Here is a 22,824-nt window from a genome sequence, read left to right on the forward strand (position 1 = left end):
CCATGGAGATTCCATAAGAGCCCAAGGCTTTGAATGACTGCGTTCCTGATGAAATTCGTAATATCACCCATTGTAAATTGTGGCGGTCCATCCTCCGCAGGAAGAGATCTAATGCGACGTAGTACTCTTCTCTTATTGCTAACAGGGAACGACAACTCAATGCATAACATTAAATGGACTAACCTGTGTTGTTACGTTATTGTAACAATGTTATGATATAGTATTGTTTACCGATTTTGAACACTAAGCCAGCATTTAATGGACTGGAATTTGCTCACGGTGCTCTGAATCAAATTTAAATGGAAGGTGCTTACACCTGGGAAATGTTTGCGGATTCTGAAACTACAAGAAGAAAAATCAAAAAACAAAAAAATCGGTTTCTAAGCAAAATCGTGAAAACCTAAACAACCCCGAAAAATGTCAACTTGAATCGCGATTTATTTAAAAAGCGCTCCGTCGATTTTTTTTTTGTTTTTTGATTTTTCCCATCTATGAACATTGTAGTTTTGGAATCCGCAAAAACTTCCCAGGTGTAAGCACCTTACATTTAAATTTGATTCAAGAGCACCGTGTGCTATTGCACGGCTTAACGTTTTGGGCGTTTAAGTTGGCTTCCCAAGTTTTCCGGTAATGCTATTTATTGTCTACTGGTACATCTTTTGCTTTACATGTCACTCTGCCGTTGTCAGATAACACATATACATATATCGTGGCAAATTGTTGCATTTGTTGGTGACCATTGTGCATGGCACAGCAAAATTCATTAGAAATTGCAGCAATAAACTTGTGGGTTGGTGTAATTGTTTTTTAGAAAATAGGCGATAATTTATTTATTACAAGAGTCCAGTTTGCTATAAATACTAATGCAGATTTCAGTTTTTCCATTAGTAACGTTGGTAGGCTTATAGAAACGAAATTTAAAGAGAATCCGTTAAACACAAATAGAATGTTTATATGAAGGCAAAATATGAAAAATTTGTAAAATGCAGTCACTTGTTACTATTTTAATAATGCTAATACCTCTGGTATCGGAGGCGGCGGAATACGAACACCAACCTCAAATCTTTAGTAAAAATGGTGGATTAATTCTGCAAGCAGCCCAAAATCAAAATGTTAGTCTACGTTTGACCGGGATTTCATCTTTACTTTGCAATGATATTGACATTTTGGAAAAGATACGCCAACGTTTTGCCAACAACCCCTTGGATGGAGAAGCCAGCACAAAAATGAATTCTTTAAGCATCGGCTCATTGGCAAATGAAATTCAGACACTTCAAGAAGATATTTCAGGGTTATGGCGTCGTTTTACTTATTTTCAAAATACAACACATTCGTCCCTACAAATGCGCGGATCACGACAATATTTGCGACGTTTACATCGACTAATGCTGCGACTATCCTTATTGGAAGAGAATATCTTAAAAGATGAATGCCTTGAGGCCAATGGAGCCTGTAAGAATGGTGGAACTTGTTATGATCTCTACAAAGGATATCACTGTGAATGTCCCGAAGGATGGAAGGTAAGGATGGTTTATTGTTTCTTTCTTTTAATTGAATTTTTAACTTTAATTTTGCAATGAAAAAGGGGTGTTTCTTGATTCTATTTAATTTATTTATATTTAGGGGAAAACGTGCGAAGAGGATGTCGATGAGTGTTATCTGTTGGCTGGTACAGATTTGGGATGCCAAAGCAATGCCATTTGCACCAATACACCGGGTAGCTACAAGTATGTATGAACTGAAATTGATATACTAATATTGGTCTGTAAGACAATGATTAGGGATGGATACAAAACCCTTTCGGTAGGGATTCTAGATACACATAACCTTGGATCGTCTAGTGGCTGGTTATTCGCATTATATTAGCACTACCTTCGATTATCGGATGACCTGGAAGTTCTCGGTGCTGATGTTCATAGCTTATGTTCGGTGCCGAGGAATCAAACAAACCCTACAATTTTTAATATTTTGTTTAAGCACCTCTATCTCTCTTCCATTTTAGATGTTCGTGTGCCAAAGGATTCTCAGGCACTCATTGTCGCCTGCGTACATCTCAATGTCAACACGATCAGTCTAAAGAATTATGTGGACATGGAACATGTGTTCCGGCAGATAACCACCAAGGTTACACGTGCCTTTGTGATCAAGGTTGGAGTAGAAATCAAACAACAGTGGGGACAAATTCTACAGCATCCTTGGTTTGTGATGTAGATGTTGATGAATGTGAAGAATCAAAGAATCCGTGCCATGGTGAATGTATTAATTTACCCGGTAGCTTTAAATGTGGGCCCTGTCCTGCGGGTTATACAGGAAATGGTATGACCTGTTACGACATAGATGAGTGTGCCATTAACAACGGTGGTTGCAGTTTGTTGCCTCAAGTTCGTTGCATCAACACTGAGGTAAGATTCACGATGCTTTTGAAGAAGGCCTTCAAATAATGTTCTTCTAAGGGTTCCTATATATGTGGAAAATGTCCTCCGGGTTGGTTGGGTGATGGTCACACTTGTGATTTGGCACCCACAAATTCATGTGATGATGAACAAATTTGCCATCCCCAAGCGAAATGTGAATATATTTCAAACATTGCCACTTGTACGTGTGCCCATGGCATGTTCGGCCATGGATTTGGACCCAAAGGTTGTCACACTAATCCAACTACCGATTCATGTAAAAATCACATTTGTCAGGTAAGACCATGAAAAAACAGAAAAATACATGAATTCCAATTCCACTTTCATCTTTACAGAACAATGGAACTTGCATTGCAATGGGTCGCGGCACCAGATGTATCTGCCCACTTGGGTATTCGGGAGCCTTGTGTGAAACAAAAGATGCCTGTCATCCAAATCCCTGTGAAAATGAAGGATCATGTAAACTCCAATCTGAACAGTCATATAAATGTTCTTGCCCTCGAGGTACCACTGGTAAACATTGTGAAGTCCTGCGTAGTGTATGCTCCTCGATACAGCGAAAACCATCGGGAGAATTAAACTATCCATCAGACGAAGCATCGGAATATTCGCCCCTAGAAAGATGTGCCTGGATGATACGCACAATACCGGGACAAATATTGAATTTAACATTTACCACATTCGATCTGGAAGAAGATCCTGAATGTATTCATGATTGGTTACAGATTCATGATGGCAATTCATTGGCAGCTCAATTAATTGGGCGATTTTGTGGCAATAAATTACCTTTGGGAGGGAATATTTTGTCATCACAAAATGTTCTGTTTTTCTGGTTTCGTTCGGACAATGCAACACAGAAATCAGGTTTTCATATGACTTGGAAATCACAAGTCCATGTTTGTGGAGATACCTTGGATTTGGCAGCGGGAGATGAAGGTATCATACGTTCACCTGGTTATCCAGGTAAAACACCCGGTCACAGAAATTGTCAGTGGGAATTGTCGGCACCATTTGGTTATCGTTTTGTTTTGAGAATCTATGAAATTCAAATGGGTGTATCGGTAAATTGTACTGGAGATTCATTAAAGGTAAGTGAAATTCAAATATAAAGTTTTAAATATCATCGCGTAGCCTTTAACAATATTTTAGAGAACAATAAACGTGGTTTTTAACGATTTTTAAAGATATTTTAGAGTACTATTCGAGGACTGTAATCGTGGATTTTTAAATATATTTTAGAGGCTCCTTCGAGGACAAACTACTTGGATTTTTTAAATATATTCTAGAGGACCCTTCGAGGACTAAATGCATGCATTTTTAAATATATTTTTGGGGACCTTTCGAGGACTATATGCGTGGATTTTTTAAATATATTTTAGAAGACCTTCCGAGGACTATATGCGTGGATTTTGCAAATATATTTTTTTGGAGGACTATTCGAGGACTATATGCGTGGATTTTTAAACACATTTTAGAGGATCCTTCGAAGACAATATGCGGGGATTTATAAAGATATTTTAGAGGACCCTTCGAGGACTAAATGCGTGGATTTTTTAAATATTTATAGAGGACCCTTCGAGGACTAAATGCGTGGATTTTTTAAATATTTTTTAGAGGACCCTTCGAGGACTAAATGCGTGGATTTTTTAAATATTTTTTAGAGGACCCTTCGAGGACTAAATGCGTGGATTTTTTAAATATTTTTTAGAGGACCCTTCGAGGACTAAATGCGTGGATTTTTTAAATATATTTTAGAGGACCCTTCGAGGACTAAATGCGTGGATTTTTTAATATATTTTAAAGGACCCTTCGAGGACTAAATGCGTGGATTTTTTAAATATATTTTAGAGGACCCTTCGAGGACTAAATGCGTTAGAGGACCCCTCGAGGACTAAATGCGTGGATTTTTTGAATATATTTTAGAGGACCCTTCGAGGACTAAATGCGTGGATTTTTTTGAATATAGTCTAGAGGACCCTTCGAGGACTAAATGCGTTAGAGGACCCCTCGAGGACTAAATGCGTGGATTTTTTGAATATATTTTAGAGGACCCTTCGAGGACTAAATGCGTGGATTTTTTTGAATATATTTTAGAGGACCCTTCGAGGACTAAATGCGTGGATTTTTTAAATATATTTTAGAGAAATATTCGAGGACTATATGCGTGGATTTTTTAAATATATTTTAGAGGAATATTCGAGGACTATATGCGTGGATTTTTTAAATATATTTTAGAGGAATATTCGAGGACTATATGCGTGGATTTTTTAAATATATTTTAGAGGAATATTCGAGGACTATATGCGTGGATTTTTTAAATATATTTTAGAGGAATATTCGAGGACTATATGCGTGGATTTTTTAAATATATTTTAGAGGAATATTCGAGGACTATATGCGTGGATTTTTTAAATATATTTTAGAGGAATATTCGAGGACTATATGCGTGGATTTTTTATATATATATTTTAGAGGAATATTCGAGGACTATATACGTGGATTTTTTAAATATATTTTAGAGGAATATTCGAGGACTATATGCGTGGATTTTTTAAATATATTTTAGAGGAATATTCGAGGACTATATGCGTGGATTTTTTAAATATATTTTAGAGGAATATTCGAGGACTATATGCGTGGATTTTTTAAATATATATTTTAGAGGAATATTCGAGGACTATATACGTGGATTTTTTAAATATATTTTAGAGGAATATTCGAGGACTATATGCGTGGATTTTTTAAATATATTTTAGAGGAATATTCGAGGACTATATGTGTGGATTTTTTAAATATATTTTAGAGGAATATTCGAGGACTATATGCGTGGATTTTTTAAATATATTTTAGAGGAATATTCGAGGACTATATGCGTGGATTTTTTAAATATATTTTAGAGGAATATTCGAGGACTATATGCGTGGATTTGTTATATATATATTTTAGAGGAATATTCGAGGACTATATACGTGGATTTTTTAAATATATTTTAGAGGAATATTCGAGGACTATATGCGTGGATTTTTTAAATATATTTTAGAGGAATATTCGAGGACTATATGCGTGGATTTTTTAAATATATTTTAGAGGAATATTCGAGGACTATATGCGTGGATTTTTTAAATATATTTTAGAGGAATATTCGAGGACTATATGCGTGGATTTTTTATATATATATTTTAGAGGAATATTCGAGGACTATATGCGTGGATTTTTTATATATATATTTTAGAGGAATATTCGAGGACTATATGCGTGGATTTTTTAAATATATTTTAGAGGAATATTCGAGGACTATATGCGTGGATTTTTTAAATATATTTTAGAGGAATATTCGAGGACTATATGCGTGGATTTTTTAAATATATTTTAGAGGAATATTCGAGGACTATATGCGTGGATTTTTTAAATATATTTTAGAGGAATATTCGAGGACTATATGCGTGGATTTTTTAAATATATTTTAGAGGAATATTCGAGGACTATATGCGTGGATTTTTTAAATATATTTTAGAGGAATATTCGAGGACTATATGCGTGGATTTTTTAAATATATTTTAGAGGAATATTCGAGGACTATATGCGTGGATTTTTTAAATATATTTTAGAGGAATATTCGAGGACTATATGCGTGGATTTTTTAAATATATTTTAGAGGAATATTCGAGGACTATATGCGTGGATTTTTTAAATATATTTTAGAGGAATATTCGAGGACTATATGCGTGGATTTTTTAAATATATTTTAGAGGAATATTCGAGGACTATATGCGTGGATTTTTTAAATATATTTTAGAGGAATATTCGAGGACTATATGCGTGGATTTTTTAAATATATTTTAGAGGAATATTCGAGGACTATATGCGTGGATTTTTTAAATATATTTTAGAGGAATATTCGAGGACTATATGGGTGGATTTATATACCCTACACCGCTATGTGGGGAGGGTATTATAAGTTGGATTTGGCCAAAAAGTTGGTAACGCATCGAAATAATGGTCGTAGACCCATACTTATATATACCAAAATGAATGTCTCGATGAGCTGAGTCGATTTGGCTATGTGTTTCCGTCCGTCAGTACGTCCGTCCGTCCGTCTGTCCGTCTGTCCATCTAAACCTTGTAATCACGCTAAAGGTCGCAATTTTGATCGGATCGTCACGAAATTTTTGATGTTGATGGGGGTCCCAGAGGGGAAGAATCCTATTGATTTTGGTGATGGTCGGGTAATATTTAGGGGTCGGAATGGGCATAAAACGTATGTGGATTAAAAGACAACGTTTTTTCCAAAGCGAATATCTCAGCTTGTATACGGGGTATACCAAAAGCAAAACCTGACAATAAAAGTAGAAAATATCGCCTTTCTAATGATGTAAAGTAGGTTCTCGTAGGTGATCAAACAACGAAGATAACACAATAGTCGCAAATAAAACAAAAAATTTTCATTTTTGCAATTTTAATTATAATGACGAATATCATAGCTTTGGTTGGGGACTTTCCAAAAGCAAAGCCTGGCTGTGAAAGTAGAAGATCCCATCTTTACAATGATGTAAACTAGGTCGGCGTAGCTGACCAAATAACGGAGATATCGCAATAGTAGGTAATACATCCCATTTTTCCACTTTTTTGGAAATCACGCTACAGGTCGCAATTTTGATCGGATCGTAACGAAATTTTGAGGGTTAATGGGGGTCTCACGGATGAAGAAGCCTATTGATTTTGGTGATGGTCGGATAATATTTATGGGTCGTAATGGGCAAAAAACTTATTTGGAGAAAAAGACAACGTTTTTTTCCAAAGTGAATATCTCAGCTTCAGTATGAGGTATACCAAAAGCATAACCTGGCCATGAAAGTAGAAAATATCGCCTTTCCAATGATGTAAAGTAGGTTCTCGTAGGTGATCAAACAACGAATATATCGCAATAGCCGCTAATAGAACCCAACTTTTTATTTTTGCGATTTTAATAATAATGACGAATATCACAGCTTCGGTTGGGGATCTTCCAAAAACAAAGTCTGACTATGAAAGTAGAAAATCCCATCTTTACAGTGATGCAAAGTAGGTTGGCGTAGGTGGCCACATAACGGAGATATCACAATAGTCGGCAATACATCCCATTTTTTCATTTTTTTGTAATCACGCTACAGGTCGCAATTTTATCGGATCGTCACGAAATTTTGGGGGCTAATGGGGATACTACAGAGAAAGAAGCCTATTGATGGTTGGCATACATCCCACTTTTCCATTTTTTATTTGGGTTGTACTGTAGATGCACTTAAATGCGTTTTAAAAAAATTTACCTGTGTTAATGAAGACATTCAGAGCAAAGGCGCTAAGCTATCCCAATTTTAATATTTTGAATTTTATTAGTCAAAAGCTTATGAACAGGGGTAGTGGTGTAGGGTATCACATAGTCGGCCCCGACCCGACTGTAGCCTTGGCTCACTTGTTTAAATATATTTTAGAGGAATATTCGAGGACTATATGCGTGGATTTTTTAAGTTATTTTAGAAGACCCTTCGATAACTATATTCGTAGATTTTTTAAGTTATTTTAGAAGAACATTTGATAACTATATGCGTAGATTTTTTAAATATATTTTAAAGAACCCTTAGACGACTAAATTCGTAGATTTGTATATGTATATATTTTAGAGGGCTAAATGTGTGAATTTTCTTAAGTTATTTGAGAGGACCCTTTGACAACTGTATGCGTGGATTTTTTATGTTATTTTAGATAACCCTTCGATAACTATATGCGGGGATTTTTTAAAGATATTTTAAAGGACACTTCGTCAACTATATGCAGGGATTTTTTAAATATATTTTAGAGCACCCCTTGGTAACTATATGCGCACATTTTTTAAAGTTATTTTAGAGGAACCTTCGATAACTATATGCGGGGATTTTTTAAAGTTATTTATTTTATTCTCTCATATTCCAACAGATTTATGATGCCGATTTATTGACAAATGAATTTTGTACGACTACAACACCTGAACCGCTGCGAACTTCTTCAAACAAACTCAAAATACATCTTCATACCGATGGTTTTGGTTCTGACACCTCCTTTCAATTGCATTATGAAGTTGAATCATCAATACCACACTGTGGCGGTGTTCTTACTGAAGCATCGGATATAATTTTAGGCCCAACAGAACCTTCAGTATGTTTGTACCTGATAAAGCAACCTGCAAATATACAAATAAAATTAGAATTTATGGAGTTGAATCTGAGCGATGAAGAAAATTGTAATTTGCATAGCATAGAGGTATGGAAAGAAAATATGAAAATTAAGATATTGAAAATTATCACAATGCTGTCTTATAGATATTTGATGGTAAAACGGATGAAGATTCTCGGCTTCTTATTACATGTGGTGGTAGTCAAATTCCAGAGCCCATTGTGAGTTCCATGAATGTTGTATTAATTAGATACACGAATAAGTTAACCACAAAAGAACTCAAAAGCCCTTTTAAAATCAAGTATACACGAGGTAAAACCTACAAGGATGTAACATTATAACACAATTTTTAATTCCATCCTTACTCTTTAGTTTGTGAATTTAGATATGTTGGTACGGATAATGGGATTATTACAACACCTAATTATCCTAAGCCATATCCGGAATATATTACTTGCACTTATCTTATATATGGACCAGCTGAAACGGTGGTTCTAGCAAATTTCACAGACATATCATTACCCCAAATCACACAAATCGATCACTCAGACAATGATACCGCTACATACTTCGAGGTAAGAAATGTGTAATCTATTGTGACAATAATTAATATTATTAATTACAAGGTCAAACTCTTCGATACAAAAACTTACCGTTTCTATAAAGCCGACCCCATGCATCTTTATTCAGGGTTAAATAAAATGACAATTATTTTCCATGCCACACGGAATGCAGTAAATGCTAGAGGTATGCGCATTGAATATTCCTTTGAAACGAAAACATGCGGCGGCGTCTATATTGAAAACAACGGAACATTTTCAAAGCTATCTGGGAAATGTAAATTTACTTTTGAAGCTCCCGAGGATAAATATGTACACATATCATTTCAATCCGTTGCTATCGAGAACTTTGACAATTCAATAAAAATATTTGGAAAATTGTCTGGCGAAAAAGATGTTCTATTAAAGAAGTGAGTGCTGGTTACCGGAATCACATCAAATGTTTAATAAGAGTTTGTTTCATTTCACAGCAATACAGGACACACCATGAATATTGATGAGACCTTCAACTTTAATGTAATTACTATTCTAGCGGATTCTAATGCCCTTTGGAGCAATGGTCAATACGAGTTTGTGCACCATTCTGAAGGTAAGTGTAACCCACTTAGCTCCGAGATTTTTTTGCAAGATAACATGGAATTTAAGTTAAAATGTTATTTTATGTGAAAATGATATTTTTGAGACTTTTTAAGCGTTCATATGTCTGGCTGTTGGTTAACACAATAACTGTCGACGAAAGTAAACGATTTGATTCAAACTTTGTGCATTATAATATTTCTGCCATACTTAGTTACGGTTCGAAGATGGACTTTACCGTTCAATTTTTTCGGATGCTTCCCCACGAAAGTTCACACATTTTTAATTCGTTGAAGTTTAAGGGCTGTTCTTTCAAACGTACATCAAGTTCCAAGAACGTTTATATCGGGCAGCTCTTTCGGAGCGTTTTGTAACTTTTACCGAAGTTATTTCTTGCATTCCTGTTAAGAGCGATGTAATATTTTTCGTGGGTAAGTCAATGCTTCCTGACATAATGGACCAAAAACAGGAAAATTGCATGCTATAGTATCAAAAACGATACACTTTTCCATGTAAATTTGGGCTTATGTATTTCGGAAGGACTGCATTTTGAAGAAAGAGAATGTCAAAATCACTCACCTGCTTTATAGCTGTCGAGTAGAACGTAAAATCGCGAATAGCTCCGAAAATCTTAAATCTAATTTATGCAACACATTCTTGAAACAAAATAAAAATTTATAGACACGTTTCAAAGGCGACTTCATTCATTATTTTGAAAAAAAAAAAAAATTAAATAAAACATGTAATTCAAAATACCGACACATTTTTTTTCTCAAACAAAACAAATCAAACATCCCAGCCAGCATCTGAAATTTGAAATTTTTAATCAAATTCGAGTCTTTTTTGATCCGACTGCACAATTAAAAAATCGGAATATGAGCTCATTTCTGATCATAAATGACTCCCTTCTCGGGAGGAAAACCTCACGCGAGTCTTTCTCTGCATTAATTTAGAGTCATTTTTGACCATTTTCTGATGATTCATAATTTATTGGTAATTTTTTGATTAATTTGTGACTCTAATTCGAGTCTTTTTTGGGTCATTTATGAGCCTTTTTATCAGACGAAAAAAATTTAAAGAATTTTCTTTTTTATTCTTCTTTGTTTTTTGTTTCTTTCATTGTTTTGTTTTCTTTTCTGCTTTGCTGTTACTTTTAATTATCCCTTTAGTATACTGTTTCTTCATTCACTTTCTTCATTTCACTTGGCAAAAACTGGACATGTGTTGTCTTTGTCAATATTCATAATTTTATACGTGATATTTATATCAAAGTTTTGTAGAAATTGTATATGAGAATTATATACAGCCAAACTGTTAAGTTAAAAAAAAACAATCAACGTTTAATCACCTAGCTGTTCAAAATATGATCGGAAGATACATAATTCTAATCACTTTTCAAACACCTGCATGACCCTTTTTTGATTAAGCATTTTTTAATCTTCATGAAGATAAAAATGTGACAATAAATGACAAAAAATTGTCACATTTTAAACGCCTCAATGCTTTATTTGTGATTGCTACACATTTGTTGTTGTATTTTAAATAGAGCTTTTTTTAAACATTACAAGCGACTTAATCAGCTTTTGATCACCAAAAGGATTCTAAAAAGACTCCTCAATGTGATTTTTTAAAAAACAATTTCCAAATGCTAGCTGGGATATTTCAATGTTTGTATCATGGCACAATTACCAAGGTAGTGGCATCGTAAAATTTTGAACATGTTATGTCAAAATTGTCTTTATGTTGTTGGCGAAATTACAACAAAAATATTTTTTATAAAGGGATTTGACTTTTCATATTCGAATAGCTGGTGTGACACCACCACCTGCCCTGCAAACATTTTCTATCGCCTAAGAATAATTCGCGATTCTCCTGGGCGACTATTTTGTTGCAGGCGATATCGCCTAAAAATCTTCCACGTATCACCAACCTAAAGTAAGTGTTTATGCAATGCGAATCGCGACCAAGATTCGCTGACGAATCATATCGAAGATCTTAAGAAGAAGAAAATATAAAGAAAAATTAAAGGAATTTTATTTTTCATTCTTCTTTGATTTTTGTTTTTTTTTTTTCATTTATTGTCGTCTTTGATTTTTACCCTTTTTGTTTTCTTTTCTAATTTGTTATAATTTTTAATTATTCCTTATGTTGTAGTGCTTGTAAACTGGTTCCATTCCCTTTCTTCATTTCACTTGGCAAAACCCGGGCATATTTGTGTTTGTCAATACTCATAATATTATACGTGCAATTTGTTTCGAAGTTATGTAGAATATGTACATACATATATGAGAATTATGTGTAACCAAATCAAAAATTTTAGTAACAATCGCGTGATCGGGGTTCGTAAGAATAACATATTATTCGCCTGCACTAAGAACAAGCGAAACATAATACAAATTTGCGGAAAGATCGCCAAGATGCATAGCAGAAGATTCGTTGTAGCGATTGATAATAAACAATAATTGTAGAGAATCGTCTACGAATGGCAAATTACTCGAGTGGGTGAATTTTATATAAAAATTCGCTAAAAGATCGCCGGAAAGAAGCACAGAAGAATAATCTGATCAAAAAATCCACCAACAATCTTCCAAAGGTTTGCGGGGTTGGCTCTCATTTATGGACCATAGTTGTACAAATGTATATTCAAATTAGTAGTATTTCTCATAGGATACGTAACGGTAGTCGCACAATAGTTTGCGAAATACATGAACGCCTTTTTGGACGAAAGTGAGTGACATACATAAACAGTCTGTTTAATTCTACCCAGCAAAATGTTTGATGCCAAAGATGCCATTCAATCATGGGTGAAAGTGATCTGGCATGTCATCTTTTTAGCATCTTCATCGATGAATTTTATATGAGCGTGGACCCCAAAAGATGCTACTCATTTTTGGATCCAAACCATGTCATTTACACCAATGCTTTGACATGTCATTTCCACCAATGCTTTGGCATGTCATTTTCACCAACCTCTTGCAATGACATTATCATTACGACTAGAGTTTTAACAACGTTGGTTGTGATTTCGAGTCTCCGACAACATCAAGCCTATTGTAAATAATTAATCTTATATATTTAGAAAAATGTGTATTAACAAGTAAAAAGTCGTTAAGTTCGGCCGGGCCGAACTTTTTATACCCTCCACCATAAAATAGTCTTAATTAAAATGGAATAGTTAGGGTCCTTTCACAATTTTAGGTGGAACAACTTTTCGACAATGTATAGACCTCTACTGCCTCCCACTATTGCTTAAATTATACAGTGAACACAAATGTTGGGGCAGAGATAATTCCTTTTGGAGATGAAAGCCCTTGGTGTGTGTATATTAAAAACTCCGAAGGACAGATGCGCCGTGTGTCGAACTTCCGCCTTATGGAGTGACGAAGTTTTTGCAAGAGACCCAGTAAGCCATCATAAATTAGCATTATATCTTTGTTTGTTGTTTTTGTAGAGCACTTAAGCAACAGTGAACAAAGATATAACGCTAATTCCTGATGCCCTACAGGGTCTCTAACAAAAATTTCATCACGCCATAACGCGGAAGTTCGGGGTTCATAATATACTCACCAAGGCCTTTCTTCCCCTAGAGGAATTTTCCGTGCCCCAGACTTTCACCTCCATTTCGTTGCACAGTGTTATCGAATCTAATCTAAAAAAATGTGTTCAGCTAGGTGAAAGGTACCACCTACGGGGCTATATCAAAGAGTCAACCTCTCTTTAAATTTTTTGGCATAAAAGAGTTATAGCTGCAGGGAACTTCAAAAGTCAAATTGAGGGTAGTATCATCAAAACAATGTAGACCCTCAAAAATGGAACCATGTTGACGAATTTTAGTGAAGAAATTTCGTGACCACTGAAAATTCCCGAAAATTGGGAGGTACAGCTATATGGGGGATATACCAAAACATAGACCTACAGCTGTGTTCAAAATAATAGGAGTGCTCATTCACACCAAGGGAATGGTCGAATAAACATGGTTAAACTTACCCATTTTGGTTTATTTTGAATTTGTTTAACATTGTTGACATCCCAACAGTTAATTCATCAGCAGAAATGTGGCAATCTGTTTTAAATTATTTACTGTTTACACCAACATTATAAATCTTCAAATTTGTTGTTCAAAAAAATAGGAGTGCGGAAGAAAAAGGACAATAAAAATATTTTTAGTTGAGTTTAAAATCAAAATTGACTATATTTTAGTTGACAGTAGTGACTCCAATAGATTTTATGAGATTTGATGGCTGTTTGAAAACAAAAGTTCTTTTGGAGTAGCCTAAAAACAGGTGATTGTCCTTGCAGCGATTTTTTCCATAAATTGAGCACTTATTGGGTAACACAATGGACAGAATTTAAGTGATTAGAGTTTTTTGATGCTCTGGCTGTTATCTCGAACAATATATAATGATCGGTATCCCGGAAATTCGTGTATTTTGACCCTTGAGCCAAGTTAAAGCCGGTTTCCATTAACTCTTTACTTAAGGATCGGTTCAAAAAAGCGTATCTATAAGGCATTAATTTCTCGATCAAGTGATGTTTTGAGGTCCTTAGCATCTTAGCTGCACACAGAATTCATTATATGGTTCATTTTTGAATAATTGGATGATTTGCACATATGAGCCATTTTTCAAAATGCTTTGTTGATAAGGAAACTTTAAGGACATACTCTTGAAGTTGGCCTAAGATTATTTTTATTAGGTTTTGGATCGTATAATAAACAGTTTTCTAATGAAGCTAACCTAAATAAAGTATTTGTGAGTGAAAAACGTAAGTTTATATTGAAAATATATTACGGCGTATACCAACTATAGTGCAATCCCAGCCTGCCTATCACTAAATGGTTCAAAGTACATTTCAACCGTTCACGTTTTAAACATTTTTTGAATAGAAGCAAAATTGATTGCATACACAAGGATAGCATCCTAAAGACTTCCAAATATTATTTGGTTGGTGAATAAATTCCTTATAGATATGCCTTTTTGGCCGATCCTTACCTTAAGGGCTAATGTAAACTGTCTTTAACTTTGCTCAAAGATCAAAATACACAAATTTATAGGATACCAATCATTATAAATTGTTAGAGATAACATCCATAGCATCAAATAAATCTAATCGTTAAAGCTTTTGTCTACAAAATTCATTGAGTTGCCCAATAAGTGCTCAGTTTATGGAACAAATTTCCGCAAGGACAATCGCCTGTTTTTTGGATACCTCCAAAAGACTTTTGTTTTCAAACGGCATTCGAATCTCATAAAATCTATTGGATTTACTACTGTTAACTAAAATATTAAAAATTTTGATCCTAAATTCAACTAAAACTATTTTTATCGTCATTTTTCTTCCACACTCCTATTTTTTTTGAACAAAAACTTTAAACACGATTTATAATGTTGGTGTAAACAGTAAATAATTTAAAACAGATTGCCACATTTCTGCTGATGAATTAACTGTTGGGATGTCAACAATGTTAAACAAATTCAAAATAAACCAAAATGGGTAACTTTAACCATATTTTTTGATCATTTTCTTTTTCTGTATGGGCGCTCCTATTATTTTGAACGCAACTGTATATTGACGATTATTTTTGAGTAGAAAAAATTGTAGCTAAAATTCTCAAAATACCGATCATTACAGCTAGTTCGGTTAAAAATTGCAGCTAAAATTCTCAAAATACCGAAGATCGGGAGGTACCGATATATGGGGGCTATACCAAAACAAGGACCTATGTTGACGATGTTTCGTGGAGAAGTTTCATGACCACTGAGAACCTCAAATGTCAAATTACAGCTAGTTCGCTTGAAAATTGTAACTAAAATGCTCAAAATGCCGATAATCGGGAGGTACGGTTATAAGGGGGCCATACCAAAACATGGACCTATGTTGACGATGTTTGGTGGAGATGTTTCATGACCACTGAGAACCTCAAATGCCAAATTACAGCTAGTTCGGTTAAAAATTGTAGCTAAAATTCTCAAAATACCGAAAATCTGGAGGTACCGATATATGGGGGCTATACCAAAACATGGACCTATGTTGACGAAGTTTCGTGGAGATGTTTCATGACCACTGAGAGCCTCAAATGTCAAATTGCAGATAGTTCGGTTAAAAATTGTGGCTAAAATTCTCAAAATACCGAAAATCGGCAGGTACCGATATATGGGGGCTATACCAAAACATGGACCTATGTTGATGTTGTTTCGTGGAGATGTTTCATGACCACTGAGAACCTCAAATGTCAAATTACAGCTAGTTCGCTTGAAAATTGTAACTAAAATGCTCAAAATGCCGATAATCGGGAGGTACGGTTATAAGGGGGCCATACCAAAACATGGACCTATGTTGACGATGTTTGGTGGAGATGTTTCATGCCCACTGAGAGCCTCAAATGTCAAATTGCAGATAGTTCGGTTACAAATTGTGGCTAAAATTTTCAAAATACCGAAAATCGGGAGGTACCGTTATATGGGGGCTATACCAAAAAATGGACCTACATATGTTGACGATGTTTGGTGGAGATATTTCATGACCACTGAGAACCTCAAATGGCTAATTACAGCTAGTTCGGTTAAAAATTGTAGCTAAAATTCTCAAAATACCGAAAATCGGCAGGTACCGATATATGGGGGCTATACCAAAACATGGACCTATGTTGATGTTGTTTCGTGGAGATATTTCATGGCCACTGAGAACCTCAAATGTCAAATTGCAGATAGTTCGGTTAAAAATTGGGATATAAGTTTCTTGATCACTAGGAACCCTAAGTGCCAAATTATAGCTAATTCGGTCTGCAAATGTGGCGAAGAACGTCAAAATATCTCAACTCCGGAGGTACCGTTATATGGGGGCTATACCAAAGAGTGGACCGATATAGCCCATCTTCGAGCTTGACCTGCCTATGGAAAAAAGACCCTCGGGTGCAAAATTTCAGCACTCTATCTCAATTATTGCGGACGCTAGAGTGATTACAACAGACGGACGGACAGACGGACATGGCTAGATCGTCTTAGAATTTTATCCTGATCAAGAATATATATACTTTATAGGGTCGCAAATGATTAGTTCGATGTGTTACAAACGGAATGACAAACTTAATATACCATTGCCATACCATCCATACTATGGTGGAGGGTATAATTAAAACACAAAATTCATCTCTATTGGATCGATGGAATGGGTCCAAATGCTGATGAAAAGATCGGATCTTTTACGACTTCCTTTGCGTGGGTTCAAATGCTAATGAAAAGATCGGATCCTTCACGACTTACTTTGCATTGGTTTAAATGCTAATGAAAAGATTGGATCTTTCACGACTTCGTTTGAACCAATGCAAAAGATGCCATGAAATCACGTCATCGCATGGAACACCTTCCTTCAAATTTTTCTGGGTAGTTAATGTCATCAAGTCCAAAAACATCTACTCGTACAAAAGAAAATCTTATAACGCTTCTTTTGTAACATTATATCAAAAGTAGAGAATACATCCGTATGGTACACCAATCATGGAATTTTTGCGACTTTTGGCATTTTGTCAGAATTTAGAGAAGAGTTTGCCGGATAATATTGTCGGATAATATTTAGGGGCCGGAATGGTCAAAAAACTTATGTGGATAAAAAGACAACGTTTTTTCCAAAGCGAATATCTCAGCATCTATATGGGGTATACCAAAAGTAAGACCTGACAATGAAAGTAGAAAATATCACCTATACAATGATGTAAAGTAGGTTCTTGTAGGTGATCAAACAACAAAGATATCACAATAGTCGCATATAAAACCCAACTTTTCATTTTTGCGATTTTAATTATAATGACGAATATCACAGCTTTGGTTGAAGACTTTCCAAAAGCAAAGCCTGACTATGAAAGTAGAAGATCCCATCTTTACAATGACGCAAACAAGGTCGGCGTAGGTGGCCAAACAACGGAGATATCGCAATAGTCGGTAATACATCCCATTTTTCCATTTTTTGGAAATCACGCTACAGGTCGCAATTTTGATCGGATCGTAACGAAATTTTGAGGGTTAATGGGGGTCTCACGGATGAAGAAGCCTATTGATTTTGGTGATGATCGGATAATATGTAGGGGTCGTAATGGGCAAAAAACTTATTTGGATAAAATGACAACGTTTTTTCCAAAGCGAATATCTCAGTTTCTATATGGGGTATACCAAAAGCAAAACCTGGCAGTGAAAGTAAAAAATATCACCTTTCTTATGATGTATCACAATAATCGCAAATAAAACCCAACTTTTCATTTTTGCGATTTTAATTATAATGACGGATATCACACCCTTGGTTGGGAGACCTTCTAAAAGCAAAGCCTGACTAAGAAAGTAGAAAATCCCATCTTTAAAATTGTGCAAAGTAGGTAAGCGTAGGTGGTCAAATAATAGAGATATCGCAATAGTCGGTAATGCATCTCTTTTTTCCACTTTTTCTGCAATCACACTACAGCCCAGCAAAAATCCTCATTACAAACCACCTTTCCCACCCATTATTTTAACAAGGGCATGTCGCGCGAAATATCTGGTTATTTTGTAACCACTGAAATAAGTAGTCAGAATCTACTCAGTACCTACTTATTTCAGTGGTTACCATCTACCTATTTCAGTAGTTACAAAATAACCTGATATTTCGCGCGACATGCCCTTGTTAAAATAATGGGTGGGAAAGGAGGTTTGTAATGAGGATTTTTGCTGGGAGGTCGGAATTTTGATCAGATCATCAAAAAATTTTCTCACAGAGATAGAAGCATATTGATGTTGGTAAAGTCGATAGTAGTCAAATATAAAATGAAATATTAATTATTTTGGTTCAGTTCGCCTTACGTCATTTGGTATAAAAGCCAGATAGGTGAAAACTTTCGTATCTCCCTAAAAGAAATGTTTTCGATTGAAAAGATTATGCACAGAGGTGGTGGTGTAGGGTATCACATAGTCGGCCCCGTACCGACTATATACTTTTCTCACTTGTTAGTAAATAATTTTTTTTTACCACTGAGAAGTCCATAGCCAAATTACAGTCAATTTAGGTCGAGAATGTAGATAAAAACTTTAAATTGGCTGAAATCTAGTTGTATCGTTATATGGGGGCTACACCAAAATCTGACCAATGTCCACAATTTTTATTGGGGAAATTCCTGGACCATTGGGAACTCAAAAGGCCATGTTAGAGCCAATTCGGGCTAAAAGTGAAGACAAAATTCTCAAATTACCTGAAATCGGGTGGTACCGTTATATGGGGCGGTAGGAAAAAATGGACCCATATTGGTTTTGGTTTCATATTCATGTATTGTCATCCAAATCTGAAAAGTGCGCAAAGTTTTAGTTCGATTGGTCAACTGCAACTGTGTCAAAAATGAGTTACCAGACTTGAAAAGCAAGATAAATGGAACAATGTAACAAGTTAAATAAAACACTGTAAAAATGGACCATATTCATGTATTGTCATCCAAATCTGAAGAGTGTGGAAAGTTTTAGTTCGAGTGTGCAAAGTGTTAAAAATGAGTTACCAGATTTGAACTTAACGCACACCAAAGTAAGTTAAATAAAACACTGTAAATACTGAAAACTTTTATATGGCGACTATACCGAAGGCGGTCCGATATTGTTTATTTTAAATTCTAAATATCTGAAGACTTATATTTTATACTCTGTAAAAATTGAATTTATATACTTTGTACACATATTTCATATAAAATCAACTAACAACAACGTTTAAAATAGTTTTAAATTTTGATTCAAGGTGACTACAACATTATATATGTATATATTTTTTTTTCTTGGCAAAGTCAATACTTCTGCTGGTAGAGCTGGGCACATGCCTACAAAATTAGGCACTGACATGCACGAACTCGGGCCAAAATGTTTATGCACTTTCACACAAAAACAAGGCCCCGAAATGTCCCTATATTTAGGGTCACTCATTCATACAACTCTCGCAGTAATGTTTTTAGTAGTCTTTGTGGTCTGTACTGCAACTTGCAACGCTATAATTTTATTCTTCATACTTCCCCCGGCAATGGCCCGAATGTTGTAAGAAAGACAATCTTTTTTTTTTGTGGTACAGACTGTGTTAATTTGATCTGTCGGTGAAATATTATACCCACTGTTTATGATCTTTTTCTTTTTCGCTTAACTTCTTGAGGAGCATAGGGCCTCGACACTGTTTATGATACCTAATCCCATCTAGTTACGAATACATTACATATTTCAGATTGCAATGGTAATTATATGGCTTTGTATGGCATTATTAAATCACCCAATTGGCCACGAATGTATCCACCGAATTTGAATTGTGTTTGGACAATCAGGGCACCCATAAGCCATAAAATAGAGTTGCGAGTGCATAACTTTACATTGGAACCGTTTTGTACCGGGGATGTGCTGGAAATAAGGTAAATTTATCCTTCAGTGCCACAAAAAACATCTTCAACATCATAAAATCTCATTTCAGAAATGGTCAATTTCCAACATCACCGCTAATAGGCCGTTATTGTGGTGAAGAAATTCCCACCAGGATACCCTCGTTTGGTAATAGCTTGTACTTACGTTTCACCACAGATAATTCCGTTGAGAGGTCTGGATTCTATTTAAATTGGCAACAAATTGAAACAGGTTGTGGTGGTAAATTGACTTCGTATAAAGGTTCCATACATTCGCCGCATATGCTGACCGTTGAGGAAGTAGGTTCAACTTGTGATTGGTTAATTCATGTAGCAGAGGGCTCTTCGATTTTCCTTAACATAACTCCCTCAACGCAAGATGTCACAGAATTTTGTCGTAGCAATAACTTGCGTGTGTATGATGGTTATACAGCCTTCAACTCATTGTTGAAACAAAATTGTTCAGAGGTCATACAAGATGGTCAACTAAAGTTCTCATCAAGCGGTAATGAAGTTTTAATTATTTTTACACCCACCAAAATTGTTGGGGATATGCCTGACTTCGTAATTGACTATGAGACCAATTGTAATATGGTATTGGATCACATTCAAGGTATTATTGAATCGCCCAACTTTCCTGAACCTTATCCAGAGCTACTGAACTGTCAATGGGACATAAAGGCTGGTCCAAATGATAACATCAAATTGGCTTTCTCACACCTCAGTGTGGAGGCCTCCAATGTGGAATGCGAATATGATTATGTCGAAGTATGGGATATGTAAGATGAGGATATCTTAAAGAAACATCGTCTGTGCACACCACCGGATGATGTTATAACCTCCGAGGGAAATCACTTGAGAGTAATGTTCGTAACCGATTATGTAAATAACAAGAATGGTTTTCGGGCAGAATATTCTCACATTGGTTGTGGCCAGATTATCACTGCTGACTTTGGCTTAATTAAGTCACCAAATTATCCCTATAGTGGCGGCATAGACTGCGAGTGGTACATTTATGTAGAGCCTGGCCAACAAATTGTTTTCACCTCCACTGAATATGAGATGGGAAATGAGATATTTGACTGCAACAGTAACACTCTAATTGTAAAGGAATCGAAGAATTCCACACGGAATTTGATGCATTTGTGCAGGAGTCATCCAACACAAACAAATATAAATTCGCCAGCAAATCGTTTGTATATCCGGTACGTATCTAGTCCATCTAGGGGTCGAAAATTCTTCCGTGCCGTGTATCAGACAAGAGACGCCACCTGTGGTGGAGAAGTTGAGGGAGCTTCTGGTACCATATCTTCACCAAATTATCCGCTAAATACAACAGAGGAACGTAGCTGCACGTGGCAAATTAGAGTTCCCAACGCTCTGCAGATCCGAATAACAATCACTGACTCGAAATTTAATCAGACCCCAAATTGTGAGCAGAATTATTTAAAGATTTCTGGATTGCCTGAAACCAACATTAAAACAATATGCCCTTTGATGCGGACGAGCCTTGTATTTAATGGTAGGCGTATAAATGTCGAATATAAAAACCAACAATCCCAATTAGGTAGTCGTTTTCTGCTACACTACCAGAAGGAATGTGGTGGGAAAATAGAAATAGACTCGGGTTTAGTTGCAGCCACATCAGATGAAATTTGTACATGGACGTTTAATATGCCTGCCGGTAAGTCAAAGGTTACCTTTTAGATGAATTGGGAAACAATTTTTATTGTATTTTATTATTATCTTTTTTTAATTTGAGGCAACTCAATAAGTTTGAACATCTTAGAATTGGATTGTGTTTGCACGAAGACCGACAATGGAACGAAAACTTGTGATTTGAATGGATTGAAGGTAAGTGTTTATTTTTAATGATTATAGCCCAGTCAAAATAGACATTGACATGGCAAAAGTTCCCAAAGAGCTGAGTTTTGACTTACTTACCTATTTACTTACATAAGTGGCCCTCATGGTAGAACAAAGAAGCTAAAGTAAATACTACAACAAATACAACTCAACAAAAACCACATAGAAAATGTAAACAAAATAATGGCTTGTTCCCGTACTTTATAAAGTGGTAAAAGTCGTAAACGCTTTCCATATAAATTTTGTGTACGGGAACGCAAAATGTGTAAAAGTGGTAAAAATTGTAAAAACTTGTTATACCCTACACCACTATGTGGGGAGGGTATTATAAGTTGGTTTTGGCCAAAAAGTTTGTAACGCATCGAAATAATGGTAGTTGACCCATACTTATATATACCAAAATGAATGTCTCGACGAGCTGAGTCGATCTGGCTATGTGTGTCCGTCCGTCAGTCCGTCCGTCCGTCTGTTCATCTAAACCTTGTAATCACGCTACAGGTCGCAATTTTGATCGGATCGTCACGAAATTTTGGATGTTGATGGGGGTCCCGGAGGGGAAGAAGCCTATTGATTTTGGTGATGGTCGGATAATATTTAGGGGTCGGAATGGGCAAAAAACTTATGTGGATAAAAAGACAACGTTTTTTTCCAAAGCGAATATCTCAGCTTCTATACGGGGTATGCCAAAACCAAAACCTGACAATAAAAGTAGAAAGTATCACCTTTCTAATGATGTAGGTTCTCGTAGGTGATCAAACAACGAAGATATCACAATAGTCGCAAATAAAACCCAAATTTTCATTTTTGCGATTTTAATTATAATGACGAATATCAGAGCTTT

General features: G+C 35.5%; 4 protein-coding genes across 4 annotated transcripts in view; 3 read left to right on the forward strand and 1 right to left on the reverse strand.

Annotated features, from left to right (window-relative positions):
* Positions 1-1,010: 1,010 nt before the first annotated feature.
* Positions 1,011-8,941, forward strand: LOC141401826 (cubilin homolog). Its single transcript, XM_073982349.1, has 7 exons — positions 1,011-1,520; positions 1,624-1,727; positions 2,003-2,402; positions 2,454-2,690; positions 2,750-3,502; positions 8,364-8,687; positions 8,747-8,941. The coding sequence occupies exons 1-7, from the start codon at positions 1,011-1,013 to the stop codon at positions 8,939-8,941; spliced, it is 2,523 nt and encodes an 840-aa protein (XP_073838450.1).
* LOC141404301 (gonadotropin-releasing hormone receptor-like) overlaps positions 8,323-22,824 on the reverse strand; it is a 262,725-nt gene continuing 248,223 nt past the window's right edge. The window contains exon 8 of the transcript XR_012412985.1: positions 8,323-8,607. The gene's annotated coding sequence lies outside the window, so the exon portion shown is untranslated. The remainder of the gene's footprint in view (positions 8,608-22,824) is intronic.
* LOC141404302 (cubilin-like) lies at positions 8,837-20,900 on the forward strand. Its single transcript, XM_073987772.1, has 5 exons — positions 8,837-8,912; positions 8,973-9,175; positions 9,227-9,749; positions 19,949-20,129; positions 20,189-20,900. Exons 3-5 carry the CDS (start codon positions 9,647-9,649, stop codon positions 20,898-20,900), a joined length of 996 nt encoding a protein of 331 aa, XP_073843873.1. The 5' UTR covers positions 8,837-8,912; positions 8,973-9,175; positions 9,227-9,646.
* LOC141401835 (cubilin homolog) overlaps positions 20,982-22,824 on the forward strand; it is a 30,472-nt gene continuing 28,629 nt past the window's right edge. Inside the window, exons 1-2 of the mRNA XM_073982355.1 lie at positions 20,982-21,801; positions 21,880-21,971. Of these exons, the coding sequence (XP_073838456.1) occupies positions 20,982-21,801; positions 21,880-21,971 (912 nt within the window). The remainder of the gene's footprint in view (positions 21,802-21,879; positions 21,972-22,824) is intronic.

Source organism: Musca autumnalis, unplaced genomic scaffold (genome assembly GCF_047663935.1).
Source record: "Musca autumnalis isolate F117 unplaced genomic scaffold, ASM4766393v1 scaffold_4, whole genome shotgun sequence".
Lineage (NCBI taxonomy): Eukaryota > Metazoa > Arthropoda > Insecta > Diptera > Muscidae > Musca > Musca autumnalis.

Bases quoted from the DNA above. Each gene is read 5' to 3' on its own strand.
- LOC141401826 (XM_073982349.1), top strand. From the start codon at position 1,011: ATGCTAATACCTCTGGTATCGGAGGCGGCGGAATACGAACACCAACCT. The intron at 2,403-2,453 runs GTAAGATTCACG...TGTTCTTCTAAG, and splicing joins TTCGTTGCATCAACACTGAG to GGTTCCTATATATGTGGAAA. The intron at 3,503-8,363 runs GTAAGTGAAATT...ATATTCCAACAG, and splicing joins GTACTGGAGATTCATTAAAG to ATTTATGATGCCGATTTATT.
- LOC141404302 (XM_073987772.1), top strand. From the start codon at position 9,647: ATGAATATTGATGAGACCTTCAACTTTAATGTAATTACTATTCTAGCG. The intron at 9,750-19,948 runs GTAAGTGTAACC...TACATATTTCAG, and splicing joins GTTTGTGCACCATTCTGAAG to ATTGCAATGGTAATTATATG. The intron at 20,130-20,188 runs GTAAATTTATCC...ATCTCATTTCAG, and splicing joins GGGGATGTGCTGGAAATAAG to AAATGGTCAATTTCCAACAT.